At 41.5% G+C, this 18,044-nt stretch overlaps 3 protein-coding genes across 3 annotated transcripts; 2 read left to right on the top strand and 1 right to left on the bottom strand.

Annotated features, from left to right (window-relative positions):
• Positions 1-5,495: 5,495 nt before the first annotated feature.
• Positions 5,496-7,084, top strand: hddc3 (HD domain containing 3). The gene is made up of 4 exons (XM_061276820.1): positions 5,496-5,707; positions 6,268-6,323; positions 6,428-6,668; positions 6,941-7,084. The coding sequence occupies exons 1-4, from the start codon at positions 5,596-5,598 to the stop codon at positions 7,066-7,068; spliced, it is 537 nt and encodes a 178-aa protein (XP_061132804.1). The 5' UTR covers positions 5,496-5,595; the 3' UTR covers positions 7,069-7,084.
• A 569-nt stretch (positions 7,085-7,653) lies between these two features.
• mfap1 (microfibril associated protein 1) lies at positions 7,654-11,247 on the top strand. The gene is made up of 8 exons (XM_061276808.1): positions 7,654-7,872; positions 8,535-8,751; positions 8,846-8,990; positions 9,274-9,461; positions 9,655-9,924; positions 10,096-10,255; positions 10,406-10,495; positions 10,699-11,247. Exons 1-8 carry the CDS (start codon positions 7,791-7,793, stop codon positions 10,876-10,878), a joined length of 1,332 nt encoding a protein of 443 aa, XP_061132792.1. The 5' UTR covers positions 7,654-7,790; the 3' UTR covers positions 10,879-11,247.
• A 40-nt stretch (positions 11,248-11,287) lies between these two features.
• Positions 11,288-13,056, bottom strand: hypk (huntingtin interacting protein K). The gene is made up of 4 exons (XM_061276823.1): positions 12,859-13,056; positions 12,337-12,392; positions 11,996-12,047; positions 11,288-11,499 (listed from the first exon to the last, which is right to left on the bottom strand). Exons 1-4 carry the CDS (start codon positions 13,018-13,020, stop codon positions 11,404-11,406), a joined length of 366 nt encoding a protein of 121 aa, XP_061132807.1. The 5' UTR covers positions 13,021-13,056; the 3' UTR covers positions 11,288-11,403.
• Between the last annotated feature and the right edge of the window lie 4,988 nt (positions 13,057-18,044).

Raw genomic sequence — 18,044 nt, 5'->3', positions numbered from 1 at the left:
GCGCTCTGCAGACTGCTCCCCGGTTCGGGTCACCTTTCCTACCTCATCCTGCTCTACGACAACGCCATTGACAAAGTGTAACTCAGAGCCCGATATCTCCACCCTGACAGCACCCACAGTCCTAAAACAGCCTGCTCCAAAGGCAACCTACGCCGCTGTTGCTGCAAGCCCAGATCCCGACGCGCCCAAAGATGATTTTATTCTTGTACGGAACAAGAAACATAAACCAAAAGCTCCGAATGTCAGCGCTCAGATGCAAACTGTCTTAGACAGACTCTCAGCGCTACAAAAGCAGGTGACTGATTACTCCAAGCATCAGGCAGCCGAAAACTGCAGAGCCAACCCGTCTATTCCACCTCGTGAAAGATGTTTGATAATTGTGAATGCCCCGGAATCCCCGAAAGAATCTTCGGCCGAGAGAATTGTTGACGATCAAACATTTCTCCAACGTATGGTGTCACTCATGTTTGACGAAGGTGAAGAAGGGATACACGTTATCTCAGCTTACAGGCTTGGACGCAAATCGGAGGACTGCTCAAAAACGCGCCCGCTGAAACTCGTACTTAACAACGAAGCGGAATGCCACCGCGTTCTCAAAAGAACCTTTCGCCTGAAAGGTGAAAAGTTCTATGTGCTACGTGACCTATCGCCGGAGGATCGGATCAAAATGAAAGATGCAGTCACTGAACTTCGTACTCGCCGTGCAGCCGGTGAAACTGACCTACGCATTGTGGATTTTCGCGTTGTTCAGAAGAGGACCAGAGAGACCTGGAGACCGATTACCTTTATCCCGAAGCATTAACATCGCCTTTGGGATTAAGGGTGATCACGGCCAACGTTAGAAGCATTCGTAACAAACTAGATGACATTGAACTCCTTGTAGAGGAACAACATCCTGACCTGCTTGCTTTCACGGAAACGTGGTTAACCCCAGAGATCGCTGATTCTGAGATCCAGCTGCCAGGTTACCTCCTAACCCGGTCCGATCGTCCTGAACACCGAACTGGTGGCGGTGTCATCCTTTACTGGAAAGCGGAACTTCGTGTCCACTCGATAGAAACCAACTGCGATGCTGACAACGGAATCGAAACCCTATGGTGCCGCGTCAACAATGGACGCAAATCAGTTACGGTTGGCGTCATCTATAGAAGCCCGTCTGCTCAAGGAACTGAGCTGCTAGATCAACTTCGATGTCATGGGAGAGGCAGAGACTGTCTGATTGTCGGTGACCTTAATGCGCCCGCTATTGAATGGAACAGCCTCCACTGTAACCTAGATCAAGGAACTTTCGATGCCCAACTGCTTGATACAATCCTCGACTGCAATTTGACCCAGCATGTCATGTCTCCAACCCGTATGTTTTCTGGTCAAACCTCAAACATCCTTGATCTTGTTTTAACAGCGTCCCCAACTGACATCGACAAATTGCAATGTTCGCTGCCAATCGGGAGAAGTGATCACTGTACAATTTCCTTTTACTGGAGCGGGTGTGCACCAATTAACGATTCTGGTAGACCCCATCGAAATTATTGGCGTATAAATCAACCCACTCTTCAGGAAGCTGCTGCTCAAACAGACTGGAGTATCCCGTCTCATCTCGAACTCGAAGATGCCTGGACCATGTTTCGTTCCAAACTTGAACTTCTTGTGGAGGAGCATGTGCCAATTTCTCGGAAACGAGCCTTCACCAAAGGTCCTCCTTGGTTTGATGGTGAACTAAGACTCTTGCTGAAAGGTCGTCGTAAACTATGGGATCGATTCAAACTGTCTCAATCTCCCGTGGACTATGATCGCTACAAAATAGTTCGAAATCGGTGCACACAAATGAAGCGGGAAAAACGAACCGAATATGAACTGCATCTGGCGGAGTCATCCAAGACTTCCCCAAAGCTCCTGTTCGCTTATTTGAAAAGAAGGACCAAGGCAGGAAGTGGCATACCTCCCCTTCGTTCCCCGGGTTCTGAGGATCTCCTTCTCCAGGATGCCGAAAAAGCTGAATCACTCGGCTCACAATACGCCTCTGTGTATACCGTCGAGCCGCAGATCCTGGATTCCCAAACTCCAGTTCCTGACTCAGGCTTCCATCACCTTGTATTTGAGCGAGAATCTGTTATAAAAGCACTTCTGGAGTTACGGCAGAACTCCTCTCCTGGACCAGATGAGATGCACCCAGCTTTCCTCAGAACTATTGTCGAGCATATTGCAGAACCCGTCCGACACATATTCCAGCTTTCATTGGAAACCGGACGTCTACCTGTCGATTGGAAAATTGGCACAGTCAAACCAATCTTCAAGGGAGGAGCTCGCCATGATCCGACAAATTACAGACCCATATGCCTGACCTCGATTGTTTGTAAGGTCATGGAAAAACTACTAAAGCGGGCTCTACAAAATCACCTGAACAAGCTTGACGTGCTAACTGCTGCTCAGCATGGTTTCCAGGAAGGACGTTCCTGTGTATCGAATCTCCTAGTAGCCAGAGAGAAGTGGGTAGCTGCCGTCGACGCTGGTAAATGCCTTGATGTCATTTTCGTGGACTTCAGCAAAGCCTTTGACAGAGTACCTCACATGCGTCTCCTGCTTAAACTCCAAAGGGTTGGCGTAACTGGGAAGATCTTATCCTGGATTGCTGACTTTTTGGAAGGACGTTATATGCGAGTGAAAGTCAACGACGCATACTCAGCGCCTGTGCTTATGTCTAGTGGAGTGCCACAAGGATCGGTCCTTGGACCCGAACTCTTCAAACTCTACGTCAACGATCTCCCGCAAGAACTGAACATTCAGTGTTTACTGTACGCGGATGATTTGAAACTTTGGGCTGAAGTTACTAGCGTCGAGGATGCTGACCGTTTCCAAGACGTGTTAGATAGGCTCCATTGTTGGACGGAAAAATGGCTGCTTCCAATAAACCATGCCAAATGTTCAGTGCTCTCCATGGGAACTCAGAATCCACTCAGGGCGTACCATATTGGAGGATATCTCCTTAAAAACACCACAAGTGAGAAGGACCTTGGTGTCATAGTGTCGTCAGACCTAAAGACTAGTCTTGACACCACGAAGAAGGTCACCGCTGCCACCAGGATGTTTGGATCCATCCGACGGTCGTTTGCCCGTATGACTCCTGCGATTTTCAGACCCCTGTTTATTTCTCACGTGCGTCCCATTCTTGAGTACGGACTGCCTGCAGTATTCCCATTGACCAAGTACGAAACCGATATGCTGGAGCGTGTTCAACGTCGCGGTACGAAAACAGTCGCAAAACTTCACCAGCTTTCCTACGAAGATCGACTGGAACAGTTGAATCTCTTCTCTCTGGCCTACCGTCGTCACCGAGGAGATTTGATATATACCCGGCGCATTCTCCGAGGCGAACTTGGTGAAGACCTGAGGGAGTATTTCATCTTAAATAATGATACTTCGACACGTGGTCACAGTTTGAAGCTATACAAACCGAGGAGGTTACGCATCCATGGCGACGCTACTCTCTCTACCCGTGTAGTTAATAGCTGGAACCGCCTACCCGAATCATGTATCACAGCCCAGTCAGAGGAAAGTTTCAAGAGAAGTATTGACGCAGTGTTTACAGACTGAATGGTGAAACTGCCGACCGCGGTATCGGTACCGACTTTTTTCCGACATTTCAACCGCGGCTTGGTAGCATCCCTTCAACGTCCGGGAAGTGAAGGAGCTGACAAGGGACTCTTCCCTCTGCTTTCTACCTTTCAATGAATCAATGAATCAATGAGGGGTGGGCAAACTACGGCCCGCGGGCCACATCCGGCCCACGGGACCGTTTAATCCGGCCCGCCAACCCTGAACAAATTGTATTATTAAACTTTTTTTTTTTTGGTCATTTTGCCTGCAATGACTGCGTTTTCCCAGTAGATGGCGAAGCGCTCGCCTGCGCATTTACTACCGGAAGCCGTGTCAGAAAGCTCGGTGCACACTCACAAGTGCGTGTACGTACTCAGTAGTACGGACTTGGCGCACTCTCGCTCTATTCGTATCAGTCCCGAATTTAGAGCGTGGGCTTTGACGACAGCGTTCTTATAATTCGCGCACTGAGCTTTCAGATGCAGTTTTGCGCTAAAGCCACCCACAAACCTTCCCCTGGAATCCTTCCATTAAAATGAGTGGCCCGAAAAAAAGAAGTGAGTGCCGAGTGTTTAAAAAAGAGTGGCCAATTTGGCTCGACGTACGCGACGTGACGTTCAGCCACATCAACATCAACCCGTCACAGATCAAGGTAAACGGACCAACACCTCGGATCTCGCCTAAGAATTGCCACAACAAATTTTACTCCAGACTATGACGCACTAGCAAAAAAGGGACACCAACAACACTGTTCCCACTGAAAATGAACGGGAGGCTCTCAAGTTTATTGTAAAAAAATGCATTTTGAATATGATTTGTACACATAGCAGGGATTGAAACTAGCGACCATTCTCATTTTCAAACAATGCAGGATGCTCAAGGACATTGATGCACCACCTATTTGCGACTAATCTTAACCTGTAAAGTTCTTAAGGCTTACTTTAAGCAAGTGTTTCCCGTTTCCTCACCTCTGTTACCAGGTGTTTGCGAGTTAAAACTCTGCTCCGATTTTCAGATACCCCTCACCGTGTTGCTGTTTTGATTACTTTATTTGGATGTATGCTTTCACCGATTTTTCAAGATGATATATTTGGTCAGTATGTTTGCCGTTTGATGTGATCCCATAAGATAAACATCTTTCATTAATCTGACCTGCAGGCACTGAAGTGATGGAGATTGTTATTCATAATAACAGTGTCGTGTTTTATGAGAATCACTGATAGCAGTTTTTTAGTGAATTATTATTTTTTTTAATGCTGTTAATAAATGCATTTGTTTTCAAAAAACTTGTTTGGAATATCCATGCTTTACTACCTACTAAAGGCCAAGATCTTCTATGCAATGACCTTTACAGGTCGCTTATATGACTTCACACAACGCCTATACCATCTGCTCCTGGTCCGGCCCTCCGGTCCAAATTTAGAACCCAGTTTGGCCCGCGAGTCAAAAAGTTTGCCCACCCCTGAGCTAGAATGATTAATTTACTAGTTGTTGAGAGTAAACATGTGTTTTGTGTGAATTATGACAGGGAACTGCTGACGGACATTCCCAGCGGTGCACAATGTGCCACAAATATTAAATAACTATTATTATTATTATTATTATTATTATTATTATTATTATTATTATTATTATTATTATTATTATTATTATTATTATTATTATTATTATTATTATACTGGTCAGCACGTCCGGCTCACAGTTAGGAGGGTACGGGTTCGATTCCACCTCCGACCCACCCTTTGTGGAGTTTGCATGTTCTCCCCGTGCCCGCAATTGAGCGCACATCATACCGCACATAACTTGAACACAACGTGTTATTACAGAGGATGGAAAAACAAGTACCAACCTGAAGGAACGCATCCTCCTAGTGGGTGTTTCCCATCGGATACCGATGAAAACGAACAGTTGCACTGTTGCACAAACTCAAACAGAAGGTGCGAACTCAAAGATTTAGGAGTGCCCAGACGCGCTTGACTTGCATTGCGTAAACGGTACGCCATGAATGTGGACGCCGTGTTGTTGGTAGAGACGGTTAATTTCGCCGCTGAAAAGCATCAAAACCAGCGTCGTAAAGACCCAGAACAAACTCCCTATATTAATCACCCGATCGGTAAGTTGCGCTTTGCTCTGCAATCAGGAAAAATAATAAATACTGTAATGTCAATCAAACATGGTTCCTCACTTGCATGTTTATATGACAAGTGAAAGCAAAGTAAAGTAGCCTAAATATTACAGGCCAAGTTGAGTGAAAACGTTTTTTCTTGTCATTTTTATAATACGTTTTGTTATTTCCAGTGCATCAGCATTAATGAATAATTCTTTTGAAATTAATGTTGGAGCTTGAAAAAAATACCGACTCAATCAAATACATCACGCAAAACACTGTATTGGAATTCCGTAATTTGACAGTTAATTCCCTATGCCCGATTTATTCTGTGATTATCCTTGGTGAACATATACTCGACTGTTTCACTGTTACCAGTTGATGCCTCTATTTTTCTATTCCAACACATTTGTTATGTTTTATGTTATGTTATGCTACCATCCGTAGATTGAAATAAAAAATCCATCATAAGTAAAATTGATTAGAATAACAAAACATAGATAACCCAACATATACATCCCTCCCCCATTACTGTACTCACTCTGCTCTGTGTTTCTACTCTTAAGGAGTAGCAAGGATTCTCAGCCATGAAGGTGGCATCACTGACATTGTGGTATTACAAGTATGTTCACTTTAAGTTGATGCATTCATGTAAATCTCCTCTGTTCTGCCCACTTGTCAATTTATTTTGTATATGTGTTTGTTTGTACCCTTCTTTCTTGGAAGGCTGCTCTTCTTCATGACACGTTGGAAGACACAGACACAAAGCCCGAAGAGCTAGAAACAAAGTTTGGACCGACTGTTACTCGCATTGTTCAGGAGGTGACAGACGATAAGAGTCTGCCCAAACAAGACCGGAAGCGTCTACAGGTGGAACATGCGCCCCACTGTAGCCACCAAGCCAAACTGGTCAAACTGGCAGACAAATTATACAACCTCAGGGATTTGAACCGCTGCACACCTATCGGTAATCATTTTCATGTCCATATATTTTTCATGTCCTTTTTTTAAATTTAGGATAGATTTGAATTGAATATAATTTCAATCAGAACTGAGGCAATTTGTTCCCATCACCAGCATGTCTTAGGTAGATTGTTTTTCTCACAACAAAACGATACCAAAAAAAAAATTGATTTTGCTTGACTTTGTATGAATAAAAGATACATTACCACGCAAAAACAAAGATTTAAGAAGCCACTAGATACAATCCGATCATCGTGTTTGTAATTTTTTTTTCAGGTTGGACGGCAGAGCGGGTCCAGCAGTATTTTGTGTGGGCCTGTGATGTTGTAAAAGGCCTGAAAGGTACCAACTCAGTTTTGGAGGGGAAGCTGGAGGAGTTGTTCAGACAGAGATGTTTGAAATAAAGTGATTTATTTCCTATACGTGTAGTATGTCTTTATTATTAATGTTTTTTAGTTAAAGTGCCACTGAACAAGAACCATTACCATCGCCCACGTTCCTCGGGGGGGGGGGGGGGGGGCAATTTCAAAGTCACCTCAATGACATGTTTTGTACAGTTAAATAGAATGTCACCTTGGACATCAGTAAAGAATGATAATTAAATGTTTAAGTATAGAGATAGTAGTTGAAATTGAGAATATAAAAGCAAAGCCTATTAAGTACATGCACTCCAGATAAGCTTTTTATGTAATCACTATCAGTGCTTCCATAGCATTGCAGTGCACCACATTTTTCACTGTGTTTGTAATATTTGGTTTTGATTATGTATTTATCAAGGGGGCCACATTGTGTTGTGACTCCAGGGTTAAGTTTTACTTAACATTATGATACAGCAAGAAAACTAAAATGCTATGCTTACTTGACAGCTTGGCCGAAAAAGGACTAAGAGGAAATATGAATGGACTATCTGGCTGGAAAAAATGATTGTATGACCCTGGTTCAACTTTTGAAGCTGCAGCAGAAGAAGAAGAAGCAAACGAAGAAGAACCATTAGACGAAGAAGAAGAGCCTGGCTCCGCCTGTTTTGTGCAGCCGCACTCCAGTGGTCATTATTTGAAGTAGTAGCGCGTTCCTTTTTCAACGAATAACTACAATTCTCTGAGTTTGGTTAGTCCACGAGGCAGTCATGTCTAACCACGATTCAGCCAACATGAAGCTTCCACCTATACAGTCCACGGCTGGAGCCGTACCGGTCCGGAATGAGAAAGGTTAGACGTAAATGACTAGCTAAAAGCTTACTAGCTTAGCAATGTAACGCTAACGACAAGGCAAAACATCAGTCGTGTTCATTCTGATTGTCAATTGTCTTATTGTCAATTTATCAGTTTTGTTCAATCTGATAACAAATTTACTTATTGTCGGTTTAGTGTTAAAAAAAATCTAGATAAATTGTTAAGAACCTATTACATCGTTACACCAATGCATTCCCTGGACAGTGAACTTAAAAATAATTTCATAAATGAAATTAACAAAACACAGATTAACATAAGTAGAAAAAATCAAGGTTGCAAGTTTAGTCTTCAATATGTTGTTGTTGTTTTGCGCTATTTGCCTTGGTTGTTTCTCCAATGCTATTGCATCTGCCTTGCCATGCCATCAATAATACTTTGAGGGACAATTAAAACTTCTTATTAAAAATTTGCTGTTGACCAATGCAATTTTAATTTTGAATAGCATCTCATCAATTCTCATCTGAAAATTTCTTTAATTAAACTAATGTGTACACTAAGAAGATTTAGGTTGTGCGTTTACAGCAGTGCATATTGTCATTGTGGTGCTACCTTTTTGTTTTCTATCAGTTGATAGTACTGTAAAAATGTATTTGGAAGACTTTGTACAGTTTGTAATCCATTTGTATGTTGATTTTCAGGTGAGCTCTCAATGGAAAAAGTGAAGGTGAAGAGATACGTGTCAGGCAAACGTCCAGACTATGCCCCGATGGAGTCATCAGATGAGGAAGAGGAGGATTTTCAATTTGTTAAAAAGGGAAAAGAAATTGAGCCCGAGATTGAACAGGAGGAAGAGGATGTGTCTGACCCACGTTTAAAGCGTTTGCTCAACCGTGTCTCTGAGGATGTTGAGGAGAGGTATGAACTATCTCCGTGCTTTTGACAATCTGATCTCCTCAGAATGACAGTTTGCGCCTGAAAGTTTGACCCCTTTGTTCCTATTGTTGATCAGGCTCGCCAGACATAGACAAATTGTAGAGCCTGAAGTTGTTGCTGAGAGCAGCGAAGACTCTGATGAAGGGACGTGGCATCCACAACATGAGCGTGAGGAAAGCAGCGAGGATGAAGAAGAGGAAGAGGAAGAAATTGATGATGAGGTTTGCATCAAAATTGAATTTTATACAATTCGATGACATATTATCAATACATTATAATTTTCATTGTGGTGTTCTCGTTTTACAGCAGTAATATGATGTGTTAATGTTATAAACTGCTTGCCTTGCACTATTCTGCCCAACCAACAATGTAAAAGCACATTATCAAGTGGAAGAAGGCACACTGAGTTACATTGTATTGTTTTATATTTACGGCCTTAAAGTGTTTTAGTCATGCATGTATCACCTGTAATTATACTTTTTCACTGTATTTTTTTGTGTGCAGGAAATCGAAAGGCGTCGAGGAATGATGCGTCAACGGGCTTTGGAACGCAAGACTGAAGAGATGGAGGTCCTAGAGGTGGAGGAGGAAGGCAAATCAGGGGAGGAATCGGAGTCAGAGTCTGAGTATGAAGAATATACCGATAGTGAAGATGAAGCCGAGCCCAGACTCAAACCAGTCTTCATTCGCAAGTAAGAGCTGCTTTGATCATGCGTGTACAACTTTGTGCCACATTCTCTTCTTAAACATTTGCAGCTGACTCACAAGCCAGAAATGTTTGTTATTTAGTTTGTTGGTGTGGTATTTTGTCATCTAAGCAATTCTATCAGGTTTATTAGCTTCTCACAATTCATTTGTTGTGCCCTGAATATTTTTGCATCTCAGAAAAGACAGAGTTACCGTGGCAGAGCGGGAAGCCGAGCAGCAAAAGCAAAAAGAGCTAGAGGCTGAAGCCAAGAAGCAGCAGGAGGAGCGCCGACGCTACACACTGAAGATAGTAGAAGAGGAGGCCAAGAAGGAGTTTGAGGAGAATCGGCGCTCCCTGGCCGCACTGGAAGCCCTCGACACAGATGGCGAAAACGAGGAGGAGGAGTACGAAGCCTGGAAAGTTCGGGAACTGAAACGAATTAAGAAGGACAGAGAAGCTCGAGAAGCGTGAGTAGAAGCTGACCTTTTTATTTGTAAAGATGTTTGAATTTGGCAATTTAGGTAAGGGTGTTGCATAAAGGTTTTTTTTTTTTTTTTTTTTAAACTTCTGAAACATCGCTTGAAGAACAATACTACAGCCTTGACTAATTTGGTAATAGAAATGGTTTGTGTTGGCAGCATGGAGAAGGAAAAGTCAGATATCGAGAGATTCCGTAACATGAAGGATGAGGAGCGCAGGGCAGAGCTTCGCAACAATGGCAAAGTCATCACCAACAAAGCATCTAAAGGCAAATACAAGTTCCTTCAGAAGTACTACCATAGAGGCGCCTTTTTCTTGGTGAGTTGCTACACCGGTACACTGTTGGGCACGTTGTTTATAGTCACTGCAATCTGGTATGGGAGCATTGACTTGATTTGTGTACATTTTGTTGGTCACATAAATAACAGGTAATATACGTAACTGTAAATGTAATGATTTGTGTTGCAGAATGAGGAGGATGAAGTGTACAAGCGAGACTTCAGTGCACCCACGCTGGAGGATCACTTCAATAAAACTATCCTGCCCAAAGTCATGCAGGTCAGAAACAATATGTACACTTCCTTAGTTAAGTTGAAAAGTGTTTGTGATGCAGGGAACATGTTACTGCAGCATCCAAAACAAAGACGCCACCCAAGTCAAATTTGGCCTATGAAAAATGTACAACTATGTTGTGTTGATGTTAACAATCACACGTGCAGTCAAACGTTTCCTTTTTTTGACACATTTTTCATCCCAATAAGGTTAAAAACTTTGGGCGGTCTGGACGTACCAAGTATACTCACCTGGTGGATCAGGACACCACGTCGTTTGACTCTGCATGGGCTCAGGAAAGTGCTCAGAACAACAAGTTCTTTAAGCAGAAGGCAGCAGGAGTAAGAGATGTGTTTGACAGACCCACGGTAAAGAGGAAGAAGACATAAATTTGTGCCATCAATGCACTCAACCCTTGCTAGGACTTTGAAATAAAAAAACAGATTCGGTTTGGATTGTTTCAGTCCATCTTAAGACTGCAGACCTAATTTGAGAGGTTTAAAATTGGATGTCATCTTTGCTCTCTCTTGTATTTTGACAAATGATACGTTTATTGTCCCAGATGAAATAAACGGTGGGACAACAAAAGATGTAATATGTTTCTCAAAGCTCTTTGGGGGCTAGTTATTGTCAAGATGTAAGGTAATTTTGTACATATTCGCCATGGTATGACTGAGTTAAATGATTTGCTCTTCCATATTTGTGACAGGTTGATTTCTTTTTGTATAATAAAACATGTATTTTCAGAATTTTAAGAACGCAAAAGTATGGTATTCTCTAAATGTTAACAAGCACACAAAGTTTTCAAAATACTTTATTGTAAAAAGTTTGCCCCCTCATGACACCTCAACATTAATTTTAATGAAATTGGTCAGAACAACAATGATGAGAGTTCTCTGCATGCATGCACGTGTTCAGCTGGTCAGAGCCACAAGCGCTTCCACCACGTTGCCCATGTGCACCCTCAGACTGCGCTCTGCCGAGACCCTCGAAATTTCCATCTCTGACATCTGAGTCAAAGCACAAACATCGCCAAACACACTGCTTTAGTACCAAGGGATCAACTATTTGGAAAATTCAAACATACGAGTGCACAGAACATCACCTATCCAAAATTGTTTTGAAATCACATTTATTTTTACACTCTCTACATTTCAGATGTTTATACCCAAGTACTAAGATGGAGTTTGAAATGTCAATTTTTATATCCATTAGGTTAACAATTTTGCGTCATTGCTTTACAATTGATTGGAATTTGTATATATTCCTGAAGGTGTTTGGAAGAACTTTTCACCCTCTTACTTTTACAGGGAACATGTCACCAAACTCTTTCATACCAAAAACAGTGCTGAAGTCAGTTAGGCTCCTTTTATTAACACTGGTTAAATGCTGTAATTCATGGCAGTTTCATGTGTGTTAGATAAGATCTCAAATCTTACATACGTAAATCTTAACAAGCACACAAAGACAATTTGGAATACGTACTGGAAATACCAACATACTTACAATTAACTCCACATCCTCTTTCTTGATAGTGACTTTGGCCAACTCCTTTTCTCTGAAATAATAATAATTTAAAAAAGACAATAAAATCACCTACTCAGGTAAAAAACAAAACATTTATATTCACTTTATTCCTACGCCATATTAGTCCTTTGATAGAAACTAGCATTTTATTTCAATGGCAACTTTTACGGCAGATCTAACTTTACACTGTGGCTTCTGATATGATGAATCTGAAAAGCTGCGAGGTGTATCAGTACCTACACAATAATAAAGTTGCCGTTTCTGTAAATCCTGAAATTATACTTTGAAAGTTCCAAACATTTTTATATCTAAGAACTTACCTCTCAATTTTAGCTTTCTGTTCTCGTGATCTTCTGTCTCCAATTACTGTCATGGCCTGGGGGAAAAACACCGTCTTAAATACGCAGACTAAAAAAAAAAAAAGTATTATATATATATATATATATACATACACACACACACACACACACACACACACACACACACACACACACACACACACACACACACACACACACACACACACACACACACACACACACACACACACACACACACACACACACGCGCACACAAATTTGGAGAGCGTGATATTAAAAATACAGCACATTTTGCAGTACAATTTTAAGATATAGTTATGAAACCCAGACACGTTTCCTGTTCATTTTCAATGGGTGCCTTAGCTAATTTGTACAATCTTATCATGTTCAATGTATATGACATGTTTATCCCACAGTTAAGACAGCATATTCATTTTAGTCCCAGGACCGCGACAATCACGATGCAGTCAGCAGTAAGCCGCATGTTTGTTAGGAGTCGTCAACAGGAGCAGGTTCTTTTACCGTTTGTAAATCGGAACTGGATATTTCCTTCTCCTCCGCATAATCAGTGACCCTCTCCAAATCGGCGGCACCGCTGTCATGTTTACGAGGCTTTTCTGCCGGCTTCCCAGTGCAGTTTTCGTCAGCTTCCAGGTCCAAATCGACATCTCCCTCAGTCGCCATGTTTGCAAGGAGTGACGCTGGGAAACTCTTCTTCTTTTCCGGGTATATTAGCCATGCTGCGATTTACCGACCTCTACAGGTGGCTTTTGTAATTGCAACTTTACCCACCACACGTCTGTTGGTACCCTACTAGTCTGTCAAACTTGTGACAAACTTGTTACGCCTCTAGATGGTAATCTTTCTTTAAAGATAAACGCTAGTGCAACGGAAATGTACTATATTGTATTTCTAAAGGAATAAAATATTACGCGTTTTATTGAGCTTAGTTTGTCCATCAAAATTTTTCATTATAGTTTAGTTTTTAAATTTTATTTCTTATTTTAAGGGTGGATAGGTAGCGCACTGCCTCACAGTTTAGAGGGTGTGGGTTCGATTCCACCTCCAGCCCTCCCTGTGTGGAGTTTGCATGCTCTCCCCGTGCCTGCGTGGGTTTTCTCCGGGCACTCCGGTTTCCTCCCACATTCCACAAACAAGCATGGTAGACTGATTGAGCACTCCAAATTGGCCCTAGGCGTGAGTGCAGATGGTTGTGTTTCTCTGTGTGTCCTGCGATTGGCTGAACCGGTGTTCAGGGTGTCCCCCGCCTACTGCCCGATGACTGCTGGGATAGACTCCAGCACGCCCGTGACCCCCGTGGGGACAAGCGGCATAGAAAATGGATGGATATTTCAGTTTTATTTGCAGATTAGATTTACACAGCAACACAGAGGGTGAAATCAAATTTGACAAAATTACATCTGTCCTTCCTTCCTTCCTTCCTTCCTTCCTTCCTTCCTTCCTTCCTTCCTTCCTTCCTTCCTTCCTTCCTTCCTTCCTTCCTTCCTTCCTTCCTTCCTTCCTTCCTTCCTTCCTTCCTTCCTTCCTTCCTTCCTTCCTTCCTTCCTTCCTTCCTTCCTTCCTTCCTTCCTTCCTTCCTTCCTTCCTTCCTTCCTTCCTTCCTTCCTTCCTTCCTTCCTTCCTTCCTTCCTTCCTTCCTCCCTCTGTCCTTCCATCCGTCCATCCTTCTGGGATTAAAGGGTTGTACTGTATAAATTGTGTGCTGGTGTAGCTTCTTAACTAAGATTAATTTGACTATAAAGTGAAATGTGACTACAATATATGAGCAGCTCTTATTGTGATTAATGCAAACTCCAAATTGACAAATTGTTGAGTAAAAAACAATAATTGGATTATGCAGCTTTTCAATAGTCCGGATTACTCGGTCACCTCATGGCTGTTGTTCTTTTCCTGTCTCCTGTTTACTTGACCTTGAATCGAAATAACCTTTCAACCACTGTGGTACATTAGCTTTCTCCAGACATTACCTGCTGTTTTGTGGGTGTAGACTTTTCAGTGTACCGAGCATAATCAGATTACGGAAGAATAAAACGGCTTCCGAGGAGGACTAAAAATCACATCGGTACTCTTGGGATTCTTTGTCCTTGGGCAATGTGTGTCTTGGTTTACAACTGGAAGGATGTCACTGTGGCCAGTAAAACAATGCCTTGACCACACCAACCCTTTTATTCTTCTTTATGACTGAGTCAAACAGTGGATTTTTAAGGGTCGTCTCACGCCAGGCGTTAGGCACGCAATGTCTGGTCACATTATAGAAGCACAGGTAAGACTTGTTTTCTGCATGGTCATTCGATGAGGTGTGGAAGGTTACATGAAGCTCAGAGATTGAACATCTGTGTAATATCTGGATGGTGTTTTGCACTGTGAAGACAGGTGTTCATTCAAAAGTATCCCCATGCTTGAACTCTATACACTACAACTTTGGTTATTCTCCCAACTAACTCACCAGATAGTTGTGGATTTTGATCAGATTGTTACTTATAAATAAGACACGGTTGAAGATTGGATTTGGGTTGGTTGACCAGCTTCAGGGTCGCCACTTGTGCCACTTTTGTGTGCCAAACATATCCTACAAGTGGTTTGTTGTGGCAACCCCAGACATGGAAATTGGCGAATTCGTGGTTTTAGAAAATTAATGTTATTTTAAAAATAGCTGTACTGATAACCTGGTAACCCATTTCTTGGGTCAGGATCTGGGAAGGTTAAGGTCCCAAAAGCAGGGAAGCAAGGGGGGGCGGTTTAGGCACGAGTGAAGGATGTACTAAAAAATATAATATATTTGTCCCCCAACAATGAAACAAAATGCAAAGCAAGATATATAGAATCAAAGTAAGAAAAGTTCAAAGACCAAGACACATGATTGAAAATAAAAATCTGAATTTGACAGGGACTCAGGAGAAGCAATAATCCGACAAAGACTGAAAGGACACAGGGAAAAAAATACAAGCCAACTGATGAGACAATGAGGAAGACACAAGTCGTTGAGGGAGCCAACTGAGAACATGTGGACATTTAAACCTAATAATAAAAGATACAAGGAAAACACAATCAAACTAAAACCAATCAAAACCTCCTCAACAAAAAAACATACTTTACGAGAACTTGGTAGCTGTAACAGTTAAAGTTTAACGTTAAAGTTGAACTCATTAGTATGTGTAGCTATTACAAATTAAAATCTTGATCCAATGTTATGGATGAAATCCTCAACCCAATGACCAGCACTTGCCGTGTTTTTGACTAATTTGGGATACTTTTGACATAGCAGTTTTAGGAGTGTAAAGGCCTAGTAAATCAAAGACACTACCATTATTCATTATTACTGAGGTTGCCTTTCGGGAGTTGCTTTATTGATTACACCACAATTTGCTAATGTGTTACAGCATCGATATTGTTGATAAACTGATACACACTTAGCAAGCAGACGCATTCAACAGGTAGAATGTCACAAAGATTAACCATTGTCCTATCTTCTATGAATAATCCCTATCCCATCAGTGTAATTCCTTTGCACTCCGTCATGGCACTCTTATAAATGGGTACATTGTGTTTCTATGTCAAATCAACTCTCTGCACTCCGCTCCAATGAAACCGTTACAATTAACACAGTTCTAAAAGGACTATGGAGTAAAGTAGTAACTCTTAAACCACAGAGTAAAAACGTCGTTATACTCTGCTGACAGATGGCTGATGAAAAGATGTTTTTCTGGCCAAAGATTGGATTTAAGACAATAGTTATTGCCCAATTCTATTGAAACCACAGATTGAACAATGGTTTGCTGCCTCTAATTTGCTTTTGTTTGTCGCTGGCACTAGCTCTTCTCCCACAAGGCAGAAGTAATTATCTGACAGTGAAAGAGGCCCCCAGGAATGCTGGACCATGACCGGGTGATTGGATCTTTCTGAGCAACATGTGTTAGTCACTGGGATAAAATAGCTTACAACCACTTATGATGGGATGACACAAGTATGCAAGTGAAGTATGCAGACAAAAAATCAAATTATAATAAATAAAATACTATATAAAATGTTTTATTTATTATTATAATATATAATATGTGTATACATGTAAAGAACAAAACCAAAACAATGCATGAACGCACAAGAAATCACATCCCTGCAAATCAGTGTGACTTCTACTGTTGCCTTTGCGAGACTAGTTCAGATATACGTTATCACGAATTTATAAATCAGGTGTGTTTGGACCTCTGCAGTGAACCCCTGAGACCGACTCACCGGACCCCTAGGGTTCGATCCAACCCAGGTTAAGAACCACTGGTATAGGCAGATTGTTCTTCTACAGTGAATGTGGCATGGAGGTAAATTGTAGAAATGTAATGAGATTAAATGCCTCTGAAAACAATCAAGAAGAATACCGTAATTTTCGGACTATAAGTCGCGTTTTTTTTCATAGTTTGGGTGGGGGGGCGACTTATACTCAGGAGCGACTTGTATACATATATATGGTTTTTTTTCACTTTTTTGGGCATTTTATGGCTGGTGCGATTTATACTCCGGTGCGACTTATAGTCCGAAAATTACGGTAGTTCTTCTGGTTCTTTGAAAGTCCTCATTTTGCGAACCCAATGATACATTTATAACAAAGTTAAACATGAATTAGTGGATGTTCTTGAGGTGCTCGAGGAGGTGTCATTTCCTTGTCAGTACCCAGTTTGATGGAATTACGTATGTAGGAGTTTTAACCTCCTGTGTTTGCTAGTCTAATCTTCTTAACTGAGTGCAGCCTTTGTTCCGCAATTCCAAGAAAGTGAATGTTTGCATTAATTTTGTCCTCTTTTTTGACTCGCTTAATACCAAACTAAAAGCCATCGGATATTTAACAGCAATATCAGGCTTGGGTTTTTCACTTGTTTTAGAAATCCTTTTGTTGTCCTTTGAGACACTGAAATTGTAATTCTATGTCCGTACATCGAACTTCCATGCCTAAGTATGAAGTCGACAAGTCTCAAAGCCCATCAAGTGTGAAATTAATCAAATACATAAATCATTCATTTGCCCATTTCAGAAAACATCTCTTTCAACGAGCCTTACTGTTATCTAACAATGGGGATAATTTACATAGTAGTAACCAACCCATATCGCCCAGGACATGACCAGTGAGGTTATGTACGACATACATGTCACACAGTGCAAAGCGTGTTAAACTGCTGTTAATGTCTTTGTGGTTACTCACACCCCCACACATGTATATAATAATGATAATAATAAAAGTAATAATATTTTTTATTATTATTATCATGATGATGATTATTATTGTTATAATTATTAGTAGTATTAGTATCATACGATCATAATATACAGATTGTCTTTAAAAAAAATCCTGTGGGGAAAGCTTACTATATTGAATGTTTGCTAATGTTTTTTGAATGTTTTTTTGGGGGGATGAATACATCACACAGCTGTTTGACAGAGCAGTCTGCTTCTTTGAGCCTTCATTGAGCGCAGCACAGCATAGCAAAAGAGTCCTGTCTGCAATGGTGAAGGTTATCCTCAATGAAAGGAGGACTGAACAACGACAGGATTATCCAGACGCTCTACCCTGCACAATAACCCAAATCTAATCTGACTCTCTTCTTGCACTCAGCCTTTTAAACAGCGAGCGGAAACACTCTTTCGATTTACATGTTATGTTCAGCACATTGAGTAACTTAACACGTAACTGAAATTAT

This window comes from Syngnathus typhle, linkage group LG4 (assembly GCF_033458585.1).
Source record: "Syngnathus typhle isolate RoL2023-S1 ecotype Sweden linkage group LG4, RoL_Styp_1.0, whole genome shotgun sequence".
NCBI classification, from domain to species: Eukaryota; Metazoa; Chordata; class Actinopteri; order Syngnathiformes; family Syngnathidae; genus Syngnathus; species Syngnathus typhle.
Note: the sequence above shows the minus strand (reverse complement) of the source record. Positions and strands in the feature narration are given on the sequence as shown.